Source organism: Meleagris gallopavo, chromosome 15 (assembly GCF_905368555.1).
Source record: "Meleagris gallopavo chromosome 15, MGAL_WU_HG_1.1, whole genome shotgun sequence".
In the NCBI taxonomy this organism is placed as follows: Eukaryota; Metazoa; Chordata; class Aves; order Galliformes; family Phasianidae; genus Meleagris; species Meleagris gallopavo.
Window position 1 is genome coordinate 8,606,501 of NC_139418.1, and position 21,290 is coordinate 8,627,790.

Genomic DNA, 21,290 nt, shown 5'->3' on the forward strand with positions numbered 1-21,290 from the left:
GCTGTGCACACAGCAGCCTGTCAGCTCTGCTGTTGCTGCTCTCTCACCCATGGACCCTCAGGACACCCTGCTTCTGCCCTGTGTCCCTCACCCCCGCTGGTACCAGAGACCAACTGCTCTCACCCAGATGCAGCAAAGTCAGACTGAGGATGCTCTGAAAACTTCTAGTAAAATAGGAATGAAAATTATCAAGTTGTGATCATTTTTACTTCATCCAAACAGCAGATGCTGGCCAGCTGCTGAAGACAGAGGGCTGGCAAACTCCCGACTGTACGCTGCTCATCTCCAACTGGAACAAACAGCAAAGCCATCCTTCCTAGGGAGAGAGCACTGAGCATCAGGGCTGTGCAGCTCTCCCTCTGCTGGCTGCTCTCCTTCAGCCAAGGAGATAACAGCCTTATGGATACATTGTTATTTTATTCTTAACTGATTCAAAAAAATTATCAATTCTAATTCCACAATTCACACTGTTCTTACTAATTGTTGGGTGAAGTCCAAATCAGATCCAACGTAACTCTGCAGGCAGAGCACTGCTGGTTTGCACTGTCCATTAGAGACACACAGGGCTGATAAGTGAGTGTGCATACTCATTCTGCGTGCCACCCAAACCACCAGCACCTGAGAGATGGGAGGTTATGCATACAAGTGGAAAAAAAAGAAAATGAGGAGCTCTCAATGTACACACACACACACTCCAGAAGCAGAAATTGGAAGTCAATACTCAGCACATGAGACCCTTACAACTTTAGTCATCTTCCACTCTGACATCCATATAGGCAGCTGAAAATTCAGTGTGCACTCCCTGAATCTCCCTCATTACCAAAGCTCAGGTGTTGACAGTAACAACTGCATGTTTTGGGGGGATTTGGGGTTGTTTTTTTTGTTGTTGTTGTTTGCTCATATTTTTCTAATCCCAGTAAGGTGGGCACAGGGCAAACAGTTAAAAAGAACAAGTGCAAAGTCTGAAAGATAACTGCAAAATTCCATGCACTTGCAACTTTCACATATGCTTTCACTTCCAAGATGCTTCAGAACAAACTGAGGTCAGAGGAGGTCCCATGTGCCAACTCTGCATTCCCACTTTGGAGAGGCCTTACACAAAGCATAGGTTTTATTTGGCTGCCCTTTGCATGACAAATGGATCTTATACAGAGGGTGGGTGAAGAGCAGAGAAAAAGAAACTCAAAGATTTCTATTAGAGATTAGATAAGAGCACCTGCAGAGCCCACGGGATCGCCTCACCTCGTGCCCAAGAAACGAAGGCTGTGATCGCATTGCTGGCTATATCTGTGCCATACAGTTAAGGAGCTGCTTCAAAAGACTCAATTCGAGGCCCACAGCAGAGCAGAACACTTCCCAGCCAACTCCAGCAAAGAGTTAAACACATGCAACCTGTTGATTAATTTACAGGCAACAAGCTGCACTAATAAAGCCCTGGGGACCTTAATCAAGCTGTTTGCTGGATGCCAGACCACAAAGTAGGAAGATGGGCAGAGCTGTCAGGATGGATTAGTGTTTGCCCACTGGCAGCATCTCTCCTAAATGAGAGCAGGGGAACACAAAGGGGAAATGAAGAGCCGGCTGCTGGCTGGCAGAGGGTCACAGGGCTGGATGGCTGCGGGAGCTCTGCAGCCCACACAGGGCAGTTAATTGCAGGAGATGATTTTGCATCTTGAGTTTTACATTCATCTCCATTGTTTGCAATTCCTTCCGAGAGGTGGGAAGGAGCTATTTCTTGTTTGGGAAAAAATATTGTTTTCCACTCAATAAGTTTCCCTGGTCCCCGTTCTCTTCCTATTCCAGAGAGCTGAAGGAAAAACTTATAATTTGACCCTGTTTTGAAACACACGTGGGGGTGAGGATATTTTGCAAATTCAGTGCAAGTTCAAAAAGGAACATTTCCTTTCATTATTAGAGTGTTTGACCTGGGTGCCTTTTTCTTCCTGCAGCATTTACTGCTCTGACACAGCACCACTGGGTTAATGCAGCAGAATCCAGCCAAACCCTTCATCCCCCCCATCCCTTTAAGCTGCAAGGAACCTGATTGGAATTAGTGCTAGAAAAACCCAAGAACTACAGATCTGAACTCTATTCCTGGTCACACACAAGGAAAATCTTCAGTTTAATGTAGTTAAAATTTATTTAACCCAGCAGTCCTGTCCATCAGCAGTATGACCCTGCTTGCAGCCAGAAAGTGTCCGTCCTGAGGCAGCCTGTTTAACAGGTTGCTGTGTCCAGGTGGGTGTATAGAACTTGTAATATACCTGACTTAAGCAGAAATAAGCACAACAGACCAAAAGATTTCTTGCTCAATCCAAACAGACAAAACAGAGGAACAGAGAATTTCTCGGCTGTCTCTTACTCATGTCAGGTACGTCTGAATTAAGTCCATTTTCTCCACCAGGTTTCTGCTGTTCCAGCCAGCAGGAATGAAATAACCTGCAGGCATTTCTGCAGCTGGTGTAAATTGCTACAGGTTCACTCTTATCAGTACAGCTTTGATCATTTGCACCAAAGTTCCTCCTCTCCTGTGTTTACAGCTCCACAGGGCCTTAAGTGGAGCCTTCAAGGGAGAGGGCTAAGAGGTTGACTTGTACCCATGGATGAAGGCAAAGGGGACATCAGCACCGAGCAAATGCAAATGCAGCTGAGGATTAGCAAAAGCAATTATGAAAAACAAGTCATGGAAATAATGATTCATCAGGAGTTGAATCAGATGTTGGGCCCAGTCCTGCCCTTGCTGGATTTGGTGACAGCAGTGAGAATGCTAGCCCTATAGAGATAACGTTTAAAGCTTTTACAGTGTTCCATAGCAGCCAGTGCTAGTTGTATAGCAGCACCTTTTTGCCCACCCTACCTTTCAGACAGCTTGATACCTTGACAAGTGTCTGTTATCCTTTTCACTCTACAGATCTCTCTCTTTAACAACATTTTGGTCAAAAAGAGCCACTTCATAACACAAGTACAATAGAAAAAGTGACAAGAAATTACAGCTTGCATTAAGCCAGAAGCCCCATTACAATACCATAACTACACCTGCATACATCATTGCTCAGCAGATCTCCAACACGCTTTACAAAATACTGGCAATGTCAATAGCATCCCACTAAGGGCTGGAAGTTGTGGAGGCAGAGAAATGCAGGAAGCCATTCTGAAGGGCACATCCTCCAGCAGAGCCATGGCTGCTCCCAGAACCACCAGATCTGCCCAGAGGGATCAGGCCAGGCTCATTGCACCAAGTGTGGCACCAACAGGCAGCTCCCGGCCATTGCTGGCATGTCTTCTCCAGTTTGAAAGGGCCAACAACAGGGACGTTCCTGACCTTGGCATGGTACGATATTTCCATCCTTTTCACTGTGAATTGGATCAGGCCCAAAGCTGGGTAAGAGCTGGTGCAGAAACCTGATAAGGACTAAGGAACACCAAACCCTGAGTTAAATCTCCTCACGTCAACCAAGCAAAATAAGCCTACTCTGCTACTGCCAGTTCTCTATCTTCCAATTTTCATGCAAAGATGTCACTATTAAAGAATAAAGTCAAGTGTCAAGTCAGTCACGAAAATAAAGACAAAATAAGAAAGCTCTGCTTGAATTTCCCATCCCACTCCACCGTTAGCAGCCAAGACATTCTCCATCAGCTGCAAGCTTCCTGCATCAACAAAAAGATTGCAAGTGAAAAGCCAGTAGAGCTCTTCTGCCCAATGCAGCAATTTGATTCCCCCCAGCTGTAAATCCCCCATCCCTTAGCTAACACAAGGCTCTGCCAGAAAGGCTTTAACACCACGCTGACACACCGCACCTGCCCCGCTGCTTCAGCTCTGAGCCCCATGCTGAGGGACCATGCATCCCAGGAATAATTTGTGATGCTTTTCCTAGAATTGGGAGAGCTGGCAAGGGATGGATGGTTGTGCCGTGGGCAAAGAGGCTGCAGTTGCTGACAAAGAGAAGGCTTTGCTCACAGGCTACTTCAGCCCTGAGCTGTGCTGCTCAGTTTCTTCTTGCGGCCAAATTATTTCTCAGACCAAGGCACAGTGTTCCCAAAGCATGGGTAAGCCACGGGAAGGACAGAACTGCTATTCCTGTCCAGATCTGTTCCCATTAAACAGACCATTGGGCTATTTCAGTAGTTCTGAAACAAAACCCCAGGCAATGCTCTGCCATCAGACAGGAGATAAAGCCTGGCTAACTGAGAGGGAATCAATGGTAACAACTGAAATGCAATTTTCCAGCAAAAAGCTAGAATACAAAGATAGCAGAGGGAGTCCATCATAAGCATAAGAAAAATAAAGATGGTTCAGAGGAGACAAAAATCAATGGGGAAAAGAGTGGAGGGAAATCCAATATTGCGAGCTCAGATCACACAAAAGAGTAAATAGACAAAATACCTATTTTTCCTTCTTATAGTCTAACAGAAAATTATACAAAGACATAGAAAAATAATCTTACAGAAGCAGTGGAGTGCGGCCATAAATTATAGCTAGCAGATAGCTGAAAACAAAGTCAAACGAGGGAGATTATTTGCAGGAGAATTTTATATGGCTCTGTGGGTCACCTCGATCTCCAGCAGTTAAGGAAGAAAAGGAGGGGACAGAGAAACTAAATTATTTATGTCAATCAAGCTTTACTGTCACAGCACTACACCTTTCCACCACTGCGCTTTGCTAGGATTAATGAACAGGCACTATCTGGAAGTAGGCATGAGGAGAAGAAAAGCTGAAGCAACTTGGTGTTGGAATAAAAAGATCTGCCACCCGGCTCAGTTAACACACACCAGAACTCACAAGGAAACATTCCTGAACCAACAGAAGATGCACTTGGGGGGGGGGGGGGGGAAGAAACTATGGGGTAGTGAGAGCTCCAGCTCTACAGGAAAGGGCATCCAGAATTGGCAAGTCAGTTAGCATGGTGCCACTGCCGAATAAACTAATTAAGATGCTAATGAAGAACAGAGCACTTTCCTGTCTGGGGTTCACATAGAGACAAGCTACAGCCAGAACAACTCTCACCAAGGAAAGGGGAGGAGGGAATGAAGAAGGCAATGCAGAAGAGCTGACTGACAGTATATTCAGATATTCACGTGGTCCTCAATGAGACCCTTCAGAAGAGGTTTTCTAAAGAAACAGAGTAGTTACAGCAAAGAAAATTGGTTAAAGATGGGATAAGGAGGAAAAAATGAGGTTGAAGTAAACCAGTGATGTGCACCATGTGGAATAAGGCTCCCAGGCCCAGTCTGTGGCAATGGAGCCCAGCACTGCAAACAAAAAGGGCATCAAAACCAGGGAAGAATGAATGCATCCACCTTAAGAAAGCTGACAAAGGGGAAGCAGAGTGAGCTCCTGCTCCACATTTCTTCTCTCCAAGGAAGTCACTGGTAAAAGATTTAGGCTGCAAAATGAAGGATTTGAAAGTCAATAATTGTCAAAGCAGGATCTTAATTCCTGGATGCTCATCTGGTACTGTGAACGCAGCAGGTGTTTGTATGAGGGGAAAAAGAACGCATTTAAGGGTTACCTTTGTGTGTTTATCTTTGTGGCCTTTCGATGTGTTTGTTTTTGTTTGGGCGTGGACAGATTTGCTGGAGGAAATGATTTAAAAGACACCATATAATTACACAAAAGAGCATTGTGTTTCATTGCAATCATCCTCTCATTAAATACATTGCTCAGCATCAGCAGCACTCAGGTGCCCATAAAGCCTGCAGTGCAGATGGGACTCACTGCTATGCTTCCACCTCATCCCTGATGGAGTAGAGGGGGGCAGAGGGGCTCTTCCACCCTTTGGCCCTTCCAAGCTCAAGGGAGCCCCAGATGGAGGCCAAGGGAGGAATAACCCAAGATGCAGCCCTCATAGACGCAAAGGGAGCAGGCAGCACAATTATCTGAATAGCAGGACTAACCAGAGCTATAAAAGATGCTGATAATAGGATTTTCCTAAGTGCTTCTAGAGCAGTTACTGCTGCCCTTCAGAAAGCATCTGATTGATTCCAATGACAATTAGGGGCAGATCACTTCACCTACACATCTACCATTCTGTGAACCCCTGGCAGAGACTGGGGGGTAAAGGGTCCCTGCAGCAGCACCAGCACCCGAGGAAAGCTCTGTCCCCCAGGCTGCTATGCTGAAAAATGTGGGTGGAGGGGGAAGGAAAGGGTCGCTTATAGTTTCCACTATTGCACCAAATGTGTTTCTGGCACTTTTATAACTTTTTTTTTTTCCATAATTAAGATAGTGAGGCTTTTTTTTCTTTAAATAAACAAAGGACTATAATGGGGCGTCTGTGCTTGCCATGTCTGGAGCCTCCAGCTTATCAGAGCCAGCACGGGACACAGAACTTTTGTTCATTTTATCTGGAAGAGAAGTCAGCAAAGCCCACAGACCCAGCCTGCAGCGTGGGACGGAAGCTCCCCATCTCCAGCAGATCCCAGGCTTAGCAGGGCAGCTTTAACTGCAGGGTCACACAGACAGAAGTTAGCAGACACTGCTAACTGCTGCCACCCCAAGCTCTGCTGTGAGACTCGAGCACTAGGTCACAAGCAGCACAGAAGGCAGCCACAGATATCATCATCCCACTGCCTATTTCTGGTCCTGAGAAAGTGCTTTCCCCAAATACTCTGCCCAAGGGGGTTTCTCGGCATCCTTCCCTGGCTCTCATGTCCTTGTCCTGGAGCTCCCAGGAGATGATCCAGCTTTCCCATGGTCAGAGCGGGTGAGCAGCAGGCGCCAAGCATCCAACACCGAGCTGGCACAGGACCACAGCAAGGGCCACATGGGGGACAGCCCTTTCCCGGTGGGGTCTGGCTGTTCCCGGCTTCACGCCCACCTTATGCCCATACACTGCTGAGGAGAGGGATGCTGAACAGATGCAGAAAGGCAGATAAAACTGTCTGTCCTGAGTGTGTTTACACAAAAGCTACTGGTTTACAAGGAACAGCTCAAAGACAGCGCACAAAGAAACACCCTGTAGTATTTTTTTTTTTAAGTTGTTTTTTTTTATTCCTTTGAGAAGCAAAAGGTTAGGAACAGAAATAGGATGAGATAATTTAACAAAACAACTGCTGCTCATTTCTCTCATCCTGCATCTCCTCTTTTATCCCCCTGCCAACCCCATCTCCCCCTGCCAGCTCCCATTTCAGGTGGGACATCCTCCCATTGCTTTTGGGCACGCAGTGGGATCTGGTAAGGAGCACCAAGGATCTGAAAAAACCTGGACCCAGGAAGGGGAAAGGCCCCAAACAGCAGTTGTCACAGCATGGCCAGGACAGCCTGGCTCACATCTACTTCTGCACATCAGCATGAAAGGAAGGAAAGGAAAAGAAGCTGCTCCCCCCAGCCATTCCAGCATCAGCAGGGCCCTGAGACATCTCACCATCACTGTTGGATGCAAGAAGAGGATAATAGCAGCCAGCTACCTAACCCATAGACACAAAGAGGTGCAGTTTGTCAGTGAAACACATCTCATCCTCCCAAACTTCAGGACAGCATCCTAATTTGTCACCAGGCAGATGGCAGCTGTGACAACCCAAGCCCTTCCCTGGGGACAAAGACCAGACTGCAACCCAGGTCACAGCCCATGGCAGGAAATACTTGGATTATTGTTTCCCTGCTGAATTTAAAGAGGGTTGTTTGTCTCAGCCCCATTGTAATTTGCAAACAAATTACAAATACAAAAAAAAAAAAAGTAGAGCTCCTCACAGGCTCCAACCAACCTGCTTTTCCAATTCATATTGTCAACTTTTGTTTATTGAGAGTCAAGTCTGGGGAAGGTGAGAAACACCTCCTGCCCCTATAGCATCCCACTGCCTTCAGTTCCCTCTGTGGGAATGAACAGGAGGGCTCCAGCCGCACCTGGCAGCCCCTGGCCAAGCAGTCCTGCCCCAGCTGAAGGCAAGGAGTCCACTTCGAGCCTTGCACTCCCTGCCAAGGCCACAGACAGCTGTGTTGTCTCAAAGCATTTGGCAGGTGGAAGGTCTGGATTTGTTGGCCTGTGAGTGCCACACGCAGGAGAAGAGATGCACGCACATTTCTGGCAGTTGGGCTCTCCCATTAGTAAGGATAAAGCAGAGAACAAAACCGGTTTGACAGAGAACAAATTAATTCAGCATGAAGACTTTCTAAAACAAAGTTTATGTCGCTGACACATGAAAAATAGATAAATCCTTGCAGGAGATTACTTTAACAAGGCCGAACATCCATCACAATGCTGGAGATAGGCGGCTTTAAAATGCACGCAATATTCTTACACCCTAAGCTTCAGAAAAGCAGCACGGTTCAGAGATGACACCGAGGATCCCAGCCAGGACTCCTGGCCTACCCCAAGCTTTGAGGAGATTGCTGCCATCAGAATAGAAGCCCTCCATCAGGGGCCTCATCCTCACCCCTTTACCCAGCACCCCTCCTCACTGGGAAACACAGTCCTACACACCAACACCGTGGACAAACCTCTTTTGCCATGCTCTGCCTTCTCAGCTATACTGGCCTGGGGTTTAACCTTGAAAGATGTTACTTCTCTCAGCACATTCTGTTAGAAGCTTTTGAATGCATACTTAACAAAAAGAACTCTGCCCCATCTCCTCAGCAGAGCTCTTCAGATTTTCAACTGACTCCTTCAGGATCCCACAATCCAGCTTGGTTTGCAGGCTGCCCCTCCACCTCACAGGTCTCATTCAGCCAGGCTCTCCCAACCTGTGGGAGCAGCTGTGTTTTCTAACAAATCCCTTATTTCACCTTTCCTCCCACGGAATTTGCAGCCTCTGTCCCATGCCCCAGCCTCAGACAACCAGGTCCCTCCAGCACAACCTTTAGCAAGTCCTCCTGCATTCATCCTATTGCCAGAACAAGGATGCTCCAGGTTAACAGCCTCTGGGATAGTTTTGTAGCTGCTTTCTAGCAGGGCGCACGTTGTGACACTTCGCATCCATATTTATAGCTATCAAAACGTTTTACGTATGTATTCACAGCCTCATTATACAACCAAGGGCACTGAAGGGCACCACCGGTGCAGGAGATTCATCCAAGAATCAAACAGCAAGACAGCAGAATCGTGAGTGGAAGATAAAGCCTCAGCTTCCAGACCCAAAAAGAGCACCCAGGAGCAGGCTGTGCAGATTACTGAATTGTACAGGCTGCAGTGCACTGAATATACCGCATCCAAGTACTCTCCTATTGTCCAATTACAGTATTTAGCCTCACATTACAGAAATCCAAGATACCTTAGCAACAGCCCAAAGCCTCCATCTCCCAAACCTAAGTGTAGATCACATCTGACCTTTGCAGGCATTCTAAATCTGTACTGTGAAGTGCACATTGTATTTTGTTAGGCTTCTGTATGTGTTTTCCATAGACACAATGACAAAAAAAAAAAGCAGAGTCTGAGAGCCAAGCCGTGGAAAGACGGTGGCTTTAAATAGCCTCTTTGTCTCGCTTTTCCTTGCTGAAATATTGCATGTTTAGAATCAAGCTTCGGTTTTATCAGAAGCCCCAAAATAGAGACAATAGAGGGCCGGGTGAATTTCAGCGTCATTTCAGGTCTTAAAGTTTCTCACTGCTTTCTCCCCCCGCCCCATCTCACCCTCCATGCAGGATTTGTGCCCACATCCCAGCAGTCAGATCCAGACCTCCCAGGGTCCCAGAGCCCAAGGAGCAATCTCTGCCAGAAAGGAAAGTGGTGCACATGAGAGAAACTGTATCTCTGCAAACCCACGGCTGGATTGCAAAGCCAAAGCTGCTGTCCTTGATGGGAGAAAGTTTGCAGCTTTAACAGACTTTCAGGCTGGTACTCAGATGAAGTCAGAAAGGAAAGGCTTTCTGAGCACTAAATTAATGGGAAAACTGTCAGGAGAGTAACAGAAGCAATAAACATTTATGTTCCAGTTCAAGGCAAGAGCAGACATTTATAACTGTGCTATTTGAATGTCAGACTCTGTGAGAAGTCCTCTCTAGACAGGGCACAGGGATGCTCCTTTTTAGGAATGTGCAGCAGCCTGCAGAGAAGATAAGGCACTTGCCCTGAGTGAAGAGCCCCAGATAGGGGTGCACCAGGGTGACATAATGGGAATGCCCTTCTTCTTGGTGTATTCCCATCTCTCTTAGGGGCTGTAATTAGTTGTTTCATCCGGGTCCTGCTGCACTTGCTTGTGCACTGACAAGGAAACACAGCATGTATTCCCCTCTCGTTACCCCTGTGATAAATGAAATGTAGATTTATCAAGAAAAATACACCTAAGGCTATTGTGTACAGCAAGGTCCCAAGATGCCAGGTGAGCCAAACTTGGCACAGCATTTTGTAGAGTGCTGAACTGCTGCTCTGCAGCATTCTGTTAATAAATGGTACAAAATGAAAGCATTGAGCAAGCCATGCTTAACACAATGAGAATTATCTATTTTCTCCACAGCTAAGTGAGACCACCTGCAGCCCAGCGTGTGCAGGTTAGCTCAGAAATGTAACTGCTGTTAATCCATGCGTGACAGGCAATGGATGGAAACAGAGTTCGTGCAGGAATTAACTACGGCAGACATTATTTGAGCAGCTGGGTACAATGACTTGGAGTTAGCGGTGAGGACAAAACATGCTGGGAACTAATTCCCAGCACGTTCTTCCCAGTTGTGAATGCAAGACATCATTTGAGCATTAATCTCAAAAGCACACAGTTTAGCCAGCTTCCCTGTGACATAGCCATACAGGTGAGGAAGGGGCAGCCCCAGACCCTGGAGGGGATTTTGGGGGTCCGGTGACACCTAAACACAGGGATGGTTCCTTCACTCTGGCTGTATGGCTTTGCTCAGAGCAAGGAGAGAACAAAGCCTTCAGAGACAAAACTCTCTTGCTTCTGCAGCACCAGGTCCATAGGGAGCATCTTCAACAGAAGGAATCTGGGAGACACAAACAATTCAAAGCTGCTGCCATGCTGCAAGGCTCCCTGCTGTCCTGAGGGATGCACAGTGTCCTTGGAGGACACTGCATTTGGTCAGCTGCGTGGAAGGATGACTTAGAACAAAAATATATTTTAAAAGAGAGAAAAAAGAAAAAGGCAAAGACAGATAGCATACAGTGTGAGTCAGAAGCTCTTTGAACACTTGCTGAAAGGTGTGTGTCTTTGGATAAAGAAATAATTACTTCCTGGGGATCTGTCTGCCCACTGCAAGCTCTTCTACAGGAACAAAACCAGACACTGGTAACTGATTCCTGAACAGATCTCAACTGAACCATCTCATTCAGGCATCAGCCCACAGCCGCTGCCGTTGAACACTGAACTGCGAAAGCATCATTCTGAGATGCTAAGAAAGGCCCCTGCACTCTGGGCTGAAGAATTAAACATCCACCCAGACATAAGCAGTGCTCACACCATGAGCACAGCAAGGCTGCCACAAGCTGTCAACCTCTACACACAGGCATAGACAGGAAATAAGCACCCACTCTCAGGTGTGCCCTCTCCTGAGGACCGGCTGCTGGGCAACATTGGCAATAGCAGCCCCTTAGGCATCTGCTTCTCAGCACTCTTCTCCTGGTATTGATGGAGCTCCTCCTTCCTTCTTCCCCCTCCCGTTCAGTCCCGTCACCCAGCGGCAGAACTGATTCTCCTTTTTTTTTTAAACATCGGCTGCCCTCTAGTGGGAATCGCCACCCTGGCACCTTGCTGTCACCGGGCCTCTCCCAGCCACAACCAGGGAGTCCAGGACAGCCATCCCCTGACCTTAGAACCCAAGCTTATGGTCTGCACAAGCATCGTGCAAAGCCATATGTATAAACGGCCCCTCATACCTTAGTGACAGTTCCAGCTCTTGAGGGAAATCCACATGAAAGCAAATGCCAAATTGGCACCGACACACCAAGCCTTACCACAGCTGAGGCAGATGTGCAAGGAGGTGCTTTGGCCAGCAGGACATTTCAGCTCAGATCAAGAATGGTACAAGCAGCACAGGATCACAATAGAAGGGCATGCCAACAGCTGGGATGTATTAGGTAACCCCTGAAATCTGCCTATCCCTAATAGAGCTCAGGCTGCAGGATCTGCAGCACGCAGCCCTCATGGAAACCACTGCATGGAGGTGGCACAGCTGGAACTTCAGCTATGGAATATAGAGAACACAGTATAGAAGCCAGCTGGAAGTCATGTAGTCTGAGCATGAGCAGCTGCTGGCTTTGGAAAGTTTAATGTTTGGTGGCTGTATTTCTCAATTACAGAAAATACAGCACGTTGAGGACAGGCTAAGAATTTCACATATTTTTTCTTTTTTAGTCCTTGACAATTAACTCTATCTTTGTTCTGATATCCAATGCTGGAACTAAGTGCAATTATTTGTCTTCTCTGTTGAGCAAACAGGAGTGCAGCAGTAACTGTTGACACAATGTATTATTGAGGTCTGACAGTGCCTTAACTTCAAAAACATTCTCTCAGGTACTGTTTTGCAAAACTAGCTTTATAATCAGGACTTTGGATTTCAAATCAAAGCCCAGCACTGGGGAGCACAGTTACATATCAGTTAGAAATAGTCTCCTACTATATAGCAAAAAGATAAATCTAATGGGGACTAACCACCCCTAAACACAAACATAGCATCAGCAACGCTCAGGAGAAAGAACTACAAGGAGGAGAGGAACCAGCAACCAATCTTTGCCCACACCCAAGGCGCACATTCACTTGGAATGCAATCAGTACCCAATCCCTGGCATTAGCAACACCCTGCAAAGCAGCAGAGACCCTCCCTTTAGTGTACATATACACCTGAACTTAGTATTGCCCCACACACCTGAGAGCAATAGGAGTAGGAAACAAGGATCAAAAGTCATTGGTCCTGTTTCTCATTCTGTGTTGCCTGCAGTCACACATTTCCCGGGGTGAGGAACTTAAATCTGCAGCAGTTTCTCAAACCCTGCTCTGCATTCCTTTCTCTTCTGCAGTAGGTGGCACTTGGTATCACATGAACCTGCCTAACACAGAACACCCGGGCCTCTGCAAATGCATTTGCTAATGAGCAGAGGAGAGCGGTGTGACCTCAGGCCCCTGGCATAGCTCCAGGGCAACCATTCTCTGCCCTCTTCCCACATACCACTCACACTCAGGTGAGGGCATCCAGCTCTGCAGCTGGACATCACTGCACAGAATCACCAAGGTTGGAAAAGACCTTCAAGATCATCCAGTTTTCAGTAAATCACTACATTGGCATATTCCCAGGAACCAAATATTTCGTTCTCCCCCCAGAGGAAAAGAAAACTAAATGAGACACTTAAAACTTTTTGAAAGAAGTCATTAAGCCATATCACCCTACAGACACCTGGAAAATCCCATTTCTAACGGTGCCATTAAGAACCAGGTGTGAAGAACGGCAACGCCTTAGAAACGAGCTGATGGCAGGTCACACACATCTGGAAGCGATATGCCAACTCCAAGGGCACCAAGCCAGAGGGAAGTTAATGAGAAACAAGCTCAGTCTTGTTGAAGTTCGCTGCTTGACAGGCGCAGCAGCAGCGACAAGGGACGGTCGGCACACACGTTACCCCAGGCTTCCCTCCTTCCACCCCGCGTTATTTGCGTTATGGAGCGCGGGTTGGCTGAGCGCAGTTATCAGCTCCCTTCAAATCCAGCCAACCAGGCTGCCGGCCTTCTTGGCCGCGCTCAGGGCTCATAAAAGGCAACAAAACCCGACACCCGCCGCACAGACAGCGCGAGCCCGAGCGCTCTGCCAGGTCCGTTTCCCAGCCGACAGCTGCGCTTGGCGGGCGGTTTGGGAGCGGAGCGCTTTGAGCCGCAGCACGGGACAACAGTGCGAAGTCACCGCTGCTCCCACCGCGGGGACCGGGAGCCGTACACAGGGTCCGGGGTTGAGCAGCACGAGTGAACACAAATAGACGGATAGCAGCACGCCTGCCCTGGTGGCGGCGCACCCACAGCCCACCCGTCACACCACAGACACCGCCTGCCGCAAGCACGACCGTCACGTCGCGCATCCCCGTTGTCGCAGCCCACGCTGTGAGGGACAACGCGGGGCGGCCCGTTCAGCTCCTCACCCTCTGCCCACAGCCGGACCCAACCCGAGCGGTGCGGGGACACGGGGCGGCCGCCCCGCACTTACCGATGCTGACAGCAGCGCCGTGCAGGACGGACTCGGCGTTCCCCATGGCGGGATGGACAGGCGGGCAGCGCAGCGCTTCTCTCGCGCCGCGGGTTCGAAGCTGCCGCCCGCCCCGCCCCGCGCCGCCACCGCCAACCGCAGCGCGCGGGCGGAGCTCGGCGCCGATCGGGGCGGTCCGTGGCCTCGCGGAGGCTGTTGGAGCGGCGGTGCTCACCGCGATCTCTGAGGGCTGCTCCTCCGGCACGGCCGCGTCACGCGCTTGGTGCTTTGGATGCGCGGGAGGCGGGCACGAGGCTGCACGAGGGCTCCTCTGCTCCCCGCACTGTGACGGTGAGAGTAGCAACTGCTAAGAAGTCCAACGAAAGGCTTTCAGAAGGACTAGTCTAGCAGTTCACCCACAGCGGTCAGATCTGAGGCACGGCAGCTTCTAGGACGGGAGAAGATCGCTGTCAGAGAGCAGGGCGAGGATTTCCTCCCGTCTCAGATAGCGTGGTCCTCCTGTGTCAGAAAGTGGGAAGGTTTACAACAGGGACAAGTGCCACTGCACCGGGACGCTCTGTTCCCCGTTATCTGATTTGCTCTTAAGTTTTGCACAGAGCTGTTGTGGGGTTTGGAGGCAGTAAAAGAGCAAAACTGAAGGTGTGAAATTCCCCAGTGTTTCTACTGTCACCACTGCCAGGCAGCCCTGGGCTGGAACGGAGGGAATGATGGCCATGGCAGCAGGGAGGCCATCACTTACCCAGAGCTGATTTCCCTTTATAGCTGCATCCAAAACATTACTGGATGCCAGCAGCTCTGAATTGCTTAGGTGCAGATAAAGGCACATCTTGCCCTGACAACCAAAGACATGATAATGAGAACACAACGTACAGATGAGTGTCTTGAGCCAGGGAAAGGGCCGAGTCCTGGGGAACGGGAACAGCAATGCATTCACAGGAGCGCTGCTCCCATCTGCCCCCCAGCATCCCCGTGCCCTTATCAGAGAGCACGGTAATGTGATGAGGCATGGGTTGTTTGAGTGTGAGCAGGCAGTGACTGGGACATGCAGATGCTCCTTATCTGCTAACGCACTTCTTATCTTCTCCGTTAGGTGGGAGTAACGCAGCAAGGTGCCTATTGGTCCAGCAACCAGCAGAGCTGGTGGCCCTGTCCTCACGCAGCAGTTACAGCCCTCTCACCACCACGTTTAGGGTCACTCGAGCAGTTTGGGTTTCTAATAATAGCGCTTGAAACACAAACAGCGACAGCACGATGCAGAACTGCTGATCCTGTGGCGTCCCTAGCAAGCCCGGACTAGCAGCAGGAGGCGAGCTGGAGCCCTGAGTAACTGCAGCAGTGACAACAAAAGGGTGCTTGGTTCTCAGACTTTCTCAAAGCAAAAGAGACGTCTTTTTCTCTTTGTTCGCAGAAGACAGACATGCTGTCATTCCTGAGGAGGGTGAGTAGCAGCCTGAGAAGCTTTCCCAGCCCTCTAATAACAGGGAAGTTGCAGCTACCTAAGCAGGTGCAATGGGAACCTGAATTTAGAAGCAGTGAACCCGTGGCTGCCTACCGCCAGGTGATCACCCCACTGCCAGAGAAATTGACGCTGCAGCCATTTGATCGGCATGCTCAGCATGTTTCATTACTCAGCCATCTTGCTTCCTGCAGTTTTGCTGGGACCTCAGCCCCTGCAACCCCAGCGAGTATTTCCAGATGGATCAGAATAGCCTCCTTTTATCTCCAGCTTGTCCCAGCCCTGCTGAAGCAGCCGGAGGGCTGTCCCCAGGAGGAGCAGGAAGCTGGGAAAGGTTCCTGCTCCTCCTCTCTCTTTGGGCTTTCTCTGGGCACTTGGAGAAGCTGACGGGAGCCCAGCACTCTGCTTTGAGGACAGAAACAGAAACCAGCAGGGGAGGATGCAACCAACACCCATCTCCACTTTGCTCCACTGCTGACAGAACTGTTGCTGGGACACAGGCTTGCCAGGAGGTTCAGCCACACTTGCTGGTCCTGGTGGAGCTGCAGTCTGGAAAGTGATGTTGTGGCTCAGACAAAGGACTGCCCAGCGTCACACTGCCTAAATCAGCTCCCGTGCCATGCTGCGCAGTTCCTGTGTTGCTGTTGTGCTTCGGAAGAAGGCCTGATTAGGGTAAATTTTCATAATGTATTTCCACAGTTACAATATCACAAAGAGAGCAGATTTCCCGTGCAGATTTGGAGCCAAATTGCATTGATTCTGACCTTTTTTGCAATTCTTATGTGCTTATTCAAGCTCTGACCTTCTTACTGTTGCCAAGAAGCAGTCTGGCTAGTAAAGACCACAGTAATGATTTCTTAAAACATGAACATCTGTCCCCATTGGGATCCAAGCTGAAGTTCACCAGCTCATTTCATACCAAGACCACAGAGCAGCTGTCAGGCAGTGCTAGCCCTCAGCATGCATTACTGGATTGGAACCAAGAGCCTTCAGAAAGGAAAGCTTTAGGTCCCATAAGCAATCACACTTCAGCTCTAGGGATGCTGCATCTGCACCACGAGTCAGCCAGCTATTCCAGCTGCATGGTGCAGCCCACAGCTTTCCCAGCAAGAAGCGAGGAGGTTTTGGAGCTCACTCACACACTCAGCCACTTCTGCAGGGGTGGGTTCAGCAGGGTCAGGGCCGGTCCCGTCTTCACTGCTACAGAAGCAGGAGGATGCGATCTGTGGGTTATGTGAGGCCAGATCCCCTGAGCAGCAGGACAGTGAATTACCTCAGTGAGTAACAACACATGCCCTTTGCATTCTTTTCCCTTAAGCCCTTGCTCTGGAAGCACTGGAAGAATAACACACTACGCCAAACGAACAGAAAAGAGAGCAGAGCTTACATAAGCAGAGCACTGCAGCTACCGCCCAGGGCGCATCTGTGTTCTCTGTCCAGTCCCTGCAGTTGTGTATGTTTGCACACAGTGTCACTGCATTGCCTGTCCTTGGTGCCCGTTAGCTGGCATGTGGCTGTGGAGGAATCATCTTGATTCCATGCCCCATTGTCCTGCAAGGAGAAATGTTTGGTTCTGTCACACTATAATCCTGAGAAAAAAATGCGTATCTTCCATTCTGAAACACTGAAAGCTGTAGCAATAATGATATGAATGCTTAACTTCTGACATAACTATTTTGTTAGCAGATCTCAAAGCGCTCTGCAAAGCTTGATCCCCAAACCACGGAGATGTACCCCATCCCCAGGGAACAGGAGGAGCAATGCTTCCCTTGAGGTCTCTCAGCAGCAGACCTGGTACAAAGCCCCATGTCTCCCAATGCTGTGATGTTAGGGCATGCTCAGATTTTCTGTATTACTCCCCCATGCCCTCAGTGAGGTGCTGCTGAAGAGCGTAGAGTGTACATTAAGTCACTACATTTTTCAGTGTGAAGCTCTGTTAAGGGCCGCTTGCAGAATGACAAAAAAGCATTATTTCCACGAACACCAGCTGAGTGATGTGACAGATCAGCCTCCCTTCAACATCTCTGGAGTTTTAACCTCACATGACTTCACCAAGCAAAGACTTTCCAGCATTTTCTCCCCCTGAAAGCACAAAATAACGACAACAACAAATCCTGCGCTCAGGATGCTGTGGGAATTAAACAGACACTTATCTTTAAGAACACAAACGGAAAACTAAAAACGCTCTGCAAGCATTGTTGTAGCTCCATTACATCACCATCACCCTCCTCGTTACAGATCGGGCAGGGAGCCGAGCCGGGCCGAGCGCCGCGCTGTGCCGGCAGCTGCCGGGATCTCCGCTAGAGGGAAGCTCGTCCCTACGAACCCGCAGCAAAGTTCTACGAACTGAGCCTGGGATGCACGGGGCGAGTTCGGGCTGACAGCGGTCCTGCTCCGCTCTGCGGCAAGTGAGTTTCTCTCGCAGCTTAGCTGATGGGAGTGGGCTCGTTACCTCTTCTGCTCGCCCACAGCTCTGCGAATGTCTCGGGGTTCACCTTTGCGCGTTGACATTGCTGTTCTGGATGCACAGAACTGATGGCAGGACAGCCAGCACCAGCAGAAGGATGGCATCCTTCCAGCCGGCGAGCCCTCCCCAGAGTCAAACACCTTCACGTTGGTACAGTGCTTTGCAAGAGGGCAAAAATTGTGGGGAAGGTTTCAGTCTGGGGCAGCATTCTGAGTAACCACAGTGTAAGGTGAGAGGAGGAAAGACACTGTCAGGCAGACGTGCCTTCCTCACTACGAACAGTCTGCCCTAGGAGAGGAGAGGGCAGGAAGGAAGGAGACATCCTCTCTGAGACCATAGCAAACTTTTCAGACATCTCTGGTAGGTCACGCATCTTCACACTCCTAAATGTCATCTGATAAAAGAATGGAAAAACAGCATGAAAAGACCAAAATAAGCCCAAGTGGCTGCAGGTCACATGGAATGAAGTCACTGGCAGTTCCACACTGCTGGTCCCAGGGCTTTGCCCCCCAGATACCAACAAAGCCAGCCTCCGCCAGCTGTACAGAGTCATCCTATTTTGTGCCTCAGATCCAACAGAAGGCAAAAAGACGTACAGGGATGGAGAAGAACATGCTGCTGACTGCAAATTGGTTACTACTGATAGAGCAGTACCCAAGACCAGATCCCAATCACAGTTCCAAGTTCTATTAGGCTGAGCATGACAGGATGATATTTCTACAGTGCTTTTCACCCTAGAGATATTTCAAGGGTGGACATGTATATTCCTGGCCTGGGACATGTGCACTGTGAAGTAAATGCTTTTTGAGTTCCATAGAACAGGGGAATATGTGTTGCACTGAGGACTACCATGCACCCTGTGCAGGATGTCCTTATTGAAAGCTGCTCCCTGGGCCCAATTCATCCTGCTCCCCCTGCCCCCAGCTGCCCACAGCCCCCTCAGAGACATTGTTCTGGCCTAACAATGTCCAGGAATTGCAGATGAGTGTCCTTAAATTCAGCATGGAAAAAGATGTCTATGTAGGAAAGAAGCTACTTCTAAAAAACACCATGAGCAAGGTAGCCACATTTAAACTCTTGGCAGCTATTTATTTATTCATTCTGTGGTAGCTATTTTAGAGTGTGTTGTATGAGAAGGAAACTAAAAAAAACCCCTCTCAGCTAATGTGACAGCAAAGCTGGACGAGACAGACCTCTCTGAAGGAGGGATCGTGTCCTCTGTGGGTGTGCTGGCTTCCATCCACCACTTTGGTTTGAATAGGAACAGTGGTTTGGCAGTAACAGCAGTACTGTACAAGAGTCTATGGTAGGAGATAAAAAACCCCAAGTCAAAGTTACAAGCACTGAGGTTCTCATACGTCTTTCTCCAAGACTGAAAACTAAGGTATGCCATTTTCCTCATTGCATGCTGAAGACAAACTGTTTAGAACTGTTCATCCATCCCATAATGCCATGAAACAATGGAATAACATTGCAGGCTTCAGAGCAGTCCCTAAGTTTGTAAGTTGTTTGTAAATTGTTTGTAAGTATCAGACGTTTGACATAGGGCTGGGAGTCCAGATGTGTAAGGTATGTGACTGCAACTTCTGCTTTGGCTCAGCGTGAGTCATTCGGACTTAGTAGCCTCTCTTTTAGAAGGGAAAAAAATCGTGGAAAATGTGCTGAGGAACATTTTGTAGCGCATGGAAGCTGATAAAAGCAGTGGCAGCTGCTGCCTGGAGCTGGCAGATGGACTCAGGAGACATGAGCCCTGTTTCTCTCTCTCCCCCCCAAACCTCACAGACTTTCTGGATGATTTTTCACAAGTTACCTCATGACTCAGTCACCTCTTTCCTCTGTGTAAAGCTGATGGAGACTCACCTCAACAAAGCACGTCAAGATCTACATTGATGTGACTACTGTCTGAATAAGAGCTTGAGATCACAGTACCTTGCCTCGTCTCTGCGGTGGTCACTGTGCTGACGCAATGTCTAACAGGGTGGCTACACGTTTGCTGGCAAACCAGGTACATGCACATCAGGTGTAGTCACTCAGTAGTGCCGCTCAGTGGTGACACTCTTCGGGGACATGCACACCATCACAGCTGAGGTTTCCTCCCCAGATTGCCAAATTTGGGTTGAAGAGAGTTACCTGACTCGCTTTCGTTTCATTGGCAGGCTCCAGGTGTCCTGTCAGTATCTCAGCATCATCCCCTCAATGTGTCAACTTGGCTTCTGACTGCAGCCATAATCTGCTTTTCCCTCCTTAGCTCTTTCTGCAGTCTGCATTTGCTTCTAAACTCCAACCATAAAACCCTTGAGTTGTCTAAGCACGTGTCTCCTGGTGTCCTGGGACCAGGCAGCTCTGAGACCACACAGTTCAGAGCTTCTTGCTGACATAGGTGACATGGGCAATGGCACCACAGGGACAAGTCTCGCCCCAAGCTGTGCGCTGCTCCCAGGCAGGGGGAGCACATGGCAGGAAGAGGCCCTGCCTTGCAACAGGTGCCTGTAAAGTCCAAAAACAAAGATCACGCAGCAACTAAGAGTAGCGCTGTGGGCTGCATTTTGCTGCGCCGTGAGGGCTTATTTCCCGTGTGGGAAGGGGAAGTGCTGGAGGTTCTGCAACCAAGGCGTGTGGGAGGAGGCAGAGAAGGAAAGCTAAGCAGTCCTGCTCTGTCTTGCTGCTTCAAAATATGAGACCCAGCCGGCTGAGGTGGAAGTTATAAATGGTCGAGCAGCTGGGGTGCAGTGAAAGGAAACAGTGTGTCCTGCAGGACTCAGGGAGCTGGAGAATATATGGCCAGAAGGGTCAGGAGAGCCAAATTGTGCAAGTGGGTTCTGAAAGGCCAGCCTGTTTTCCTAACTACTAATAGCACTGGAAGTTAGGATAGCATTAATCTCAGCTCTTGCATCAGCTGACCCACCTGCCTATCACTGTTAGGAGGTGGGCCGGGGCTGGTCATGGTTTCTGTCTGTCCTGTGCTGGATGAGAGCAGGATGGTGCCACTGGGTGGCTGGGACCCGCAGCAGGGCTCCATGGGACAGCTGGGACAGTGGGTTGGGGCTGGCACAAGAGCTCTACCCTCTGCCCCAGATGTGGGTTTGGATCCCCACTCTGGAGCTCCCTCAGAACCATGCAGACATTGCCATGGCTGTTGCCAGGGCCCAGCAGTGCCCCAGGCCTCTGCTGACAGGCTGGGAGCCTAAGGAGCACCCAACCCGGCCCACCCTTTGCCTCTTTTGCACTGCAAAGCCCAGGCAAGCCTGAAGAACTGGTTTGGGTTCGCCCAGTGCTGGTTTTGCTGGCACGGGTGCAGG

The 21,290-nt window shown here is 49.2% G+C and overlaps 1 protein-coding gene across 1 annotated transcript in view; it reads right to left on the bottom strand.

Annotated features, from left to right (window-relative positions):
* NEURL1B (neuralized E3 ubiquitin protein ligase 1B) overlaps window positions 1–14,437 on the bottom strand; it is a 112,412-nt gene extending 97,975 nt beyond the window's left edge. Inside the window, exon 1 of the mRNA XM_085236995.1 lies at window positions 14,069–14,437. Coding sequence (XP_085093121.1) covers window positions 14,069–14,114 — 46 coding nt within the window. The 5' untranslated portion in view covers window positions 14,115–14,437. The remainder of the gene's footprint in view (window positions 1–14,068) is intronic.
* Between the last annotated feature and the right edge of the window lie 6,853 nt (window positions 14,438–21,290).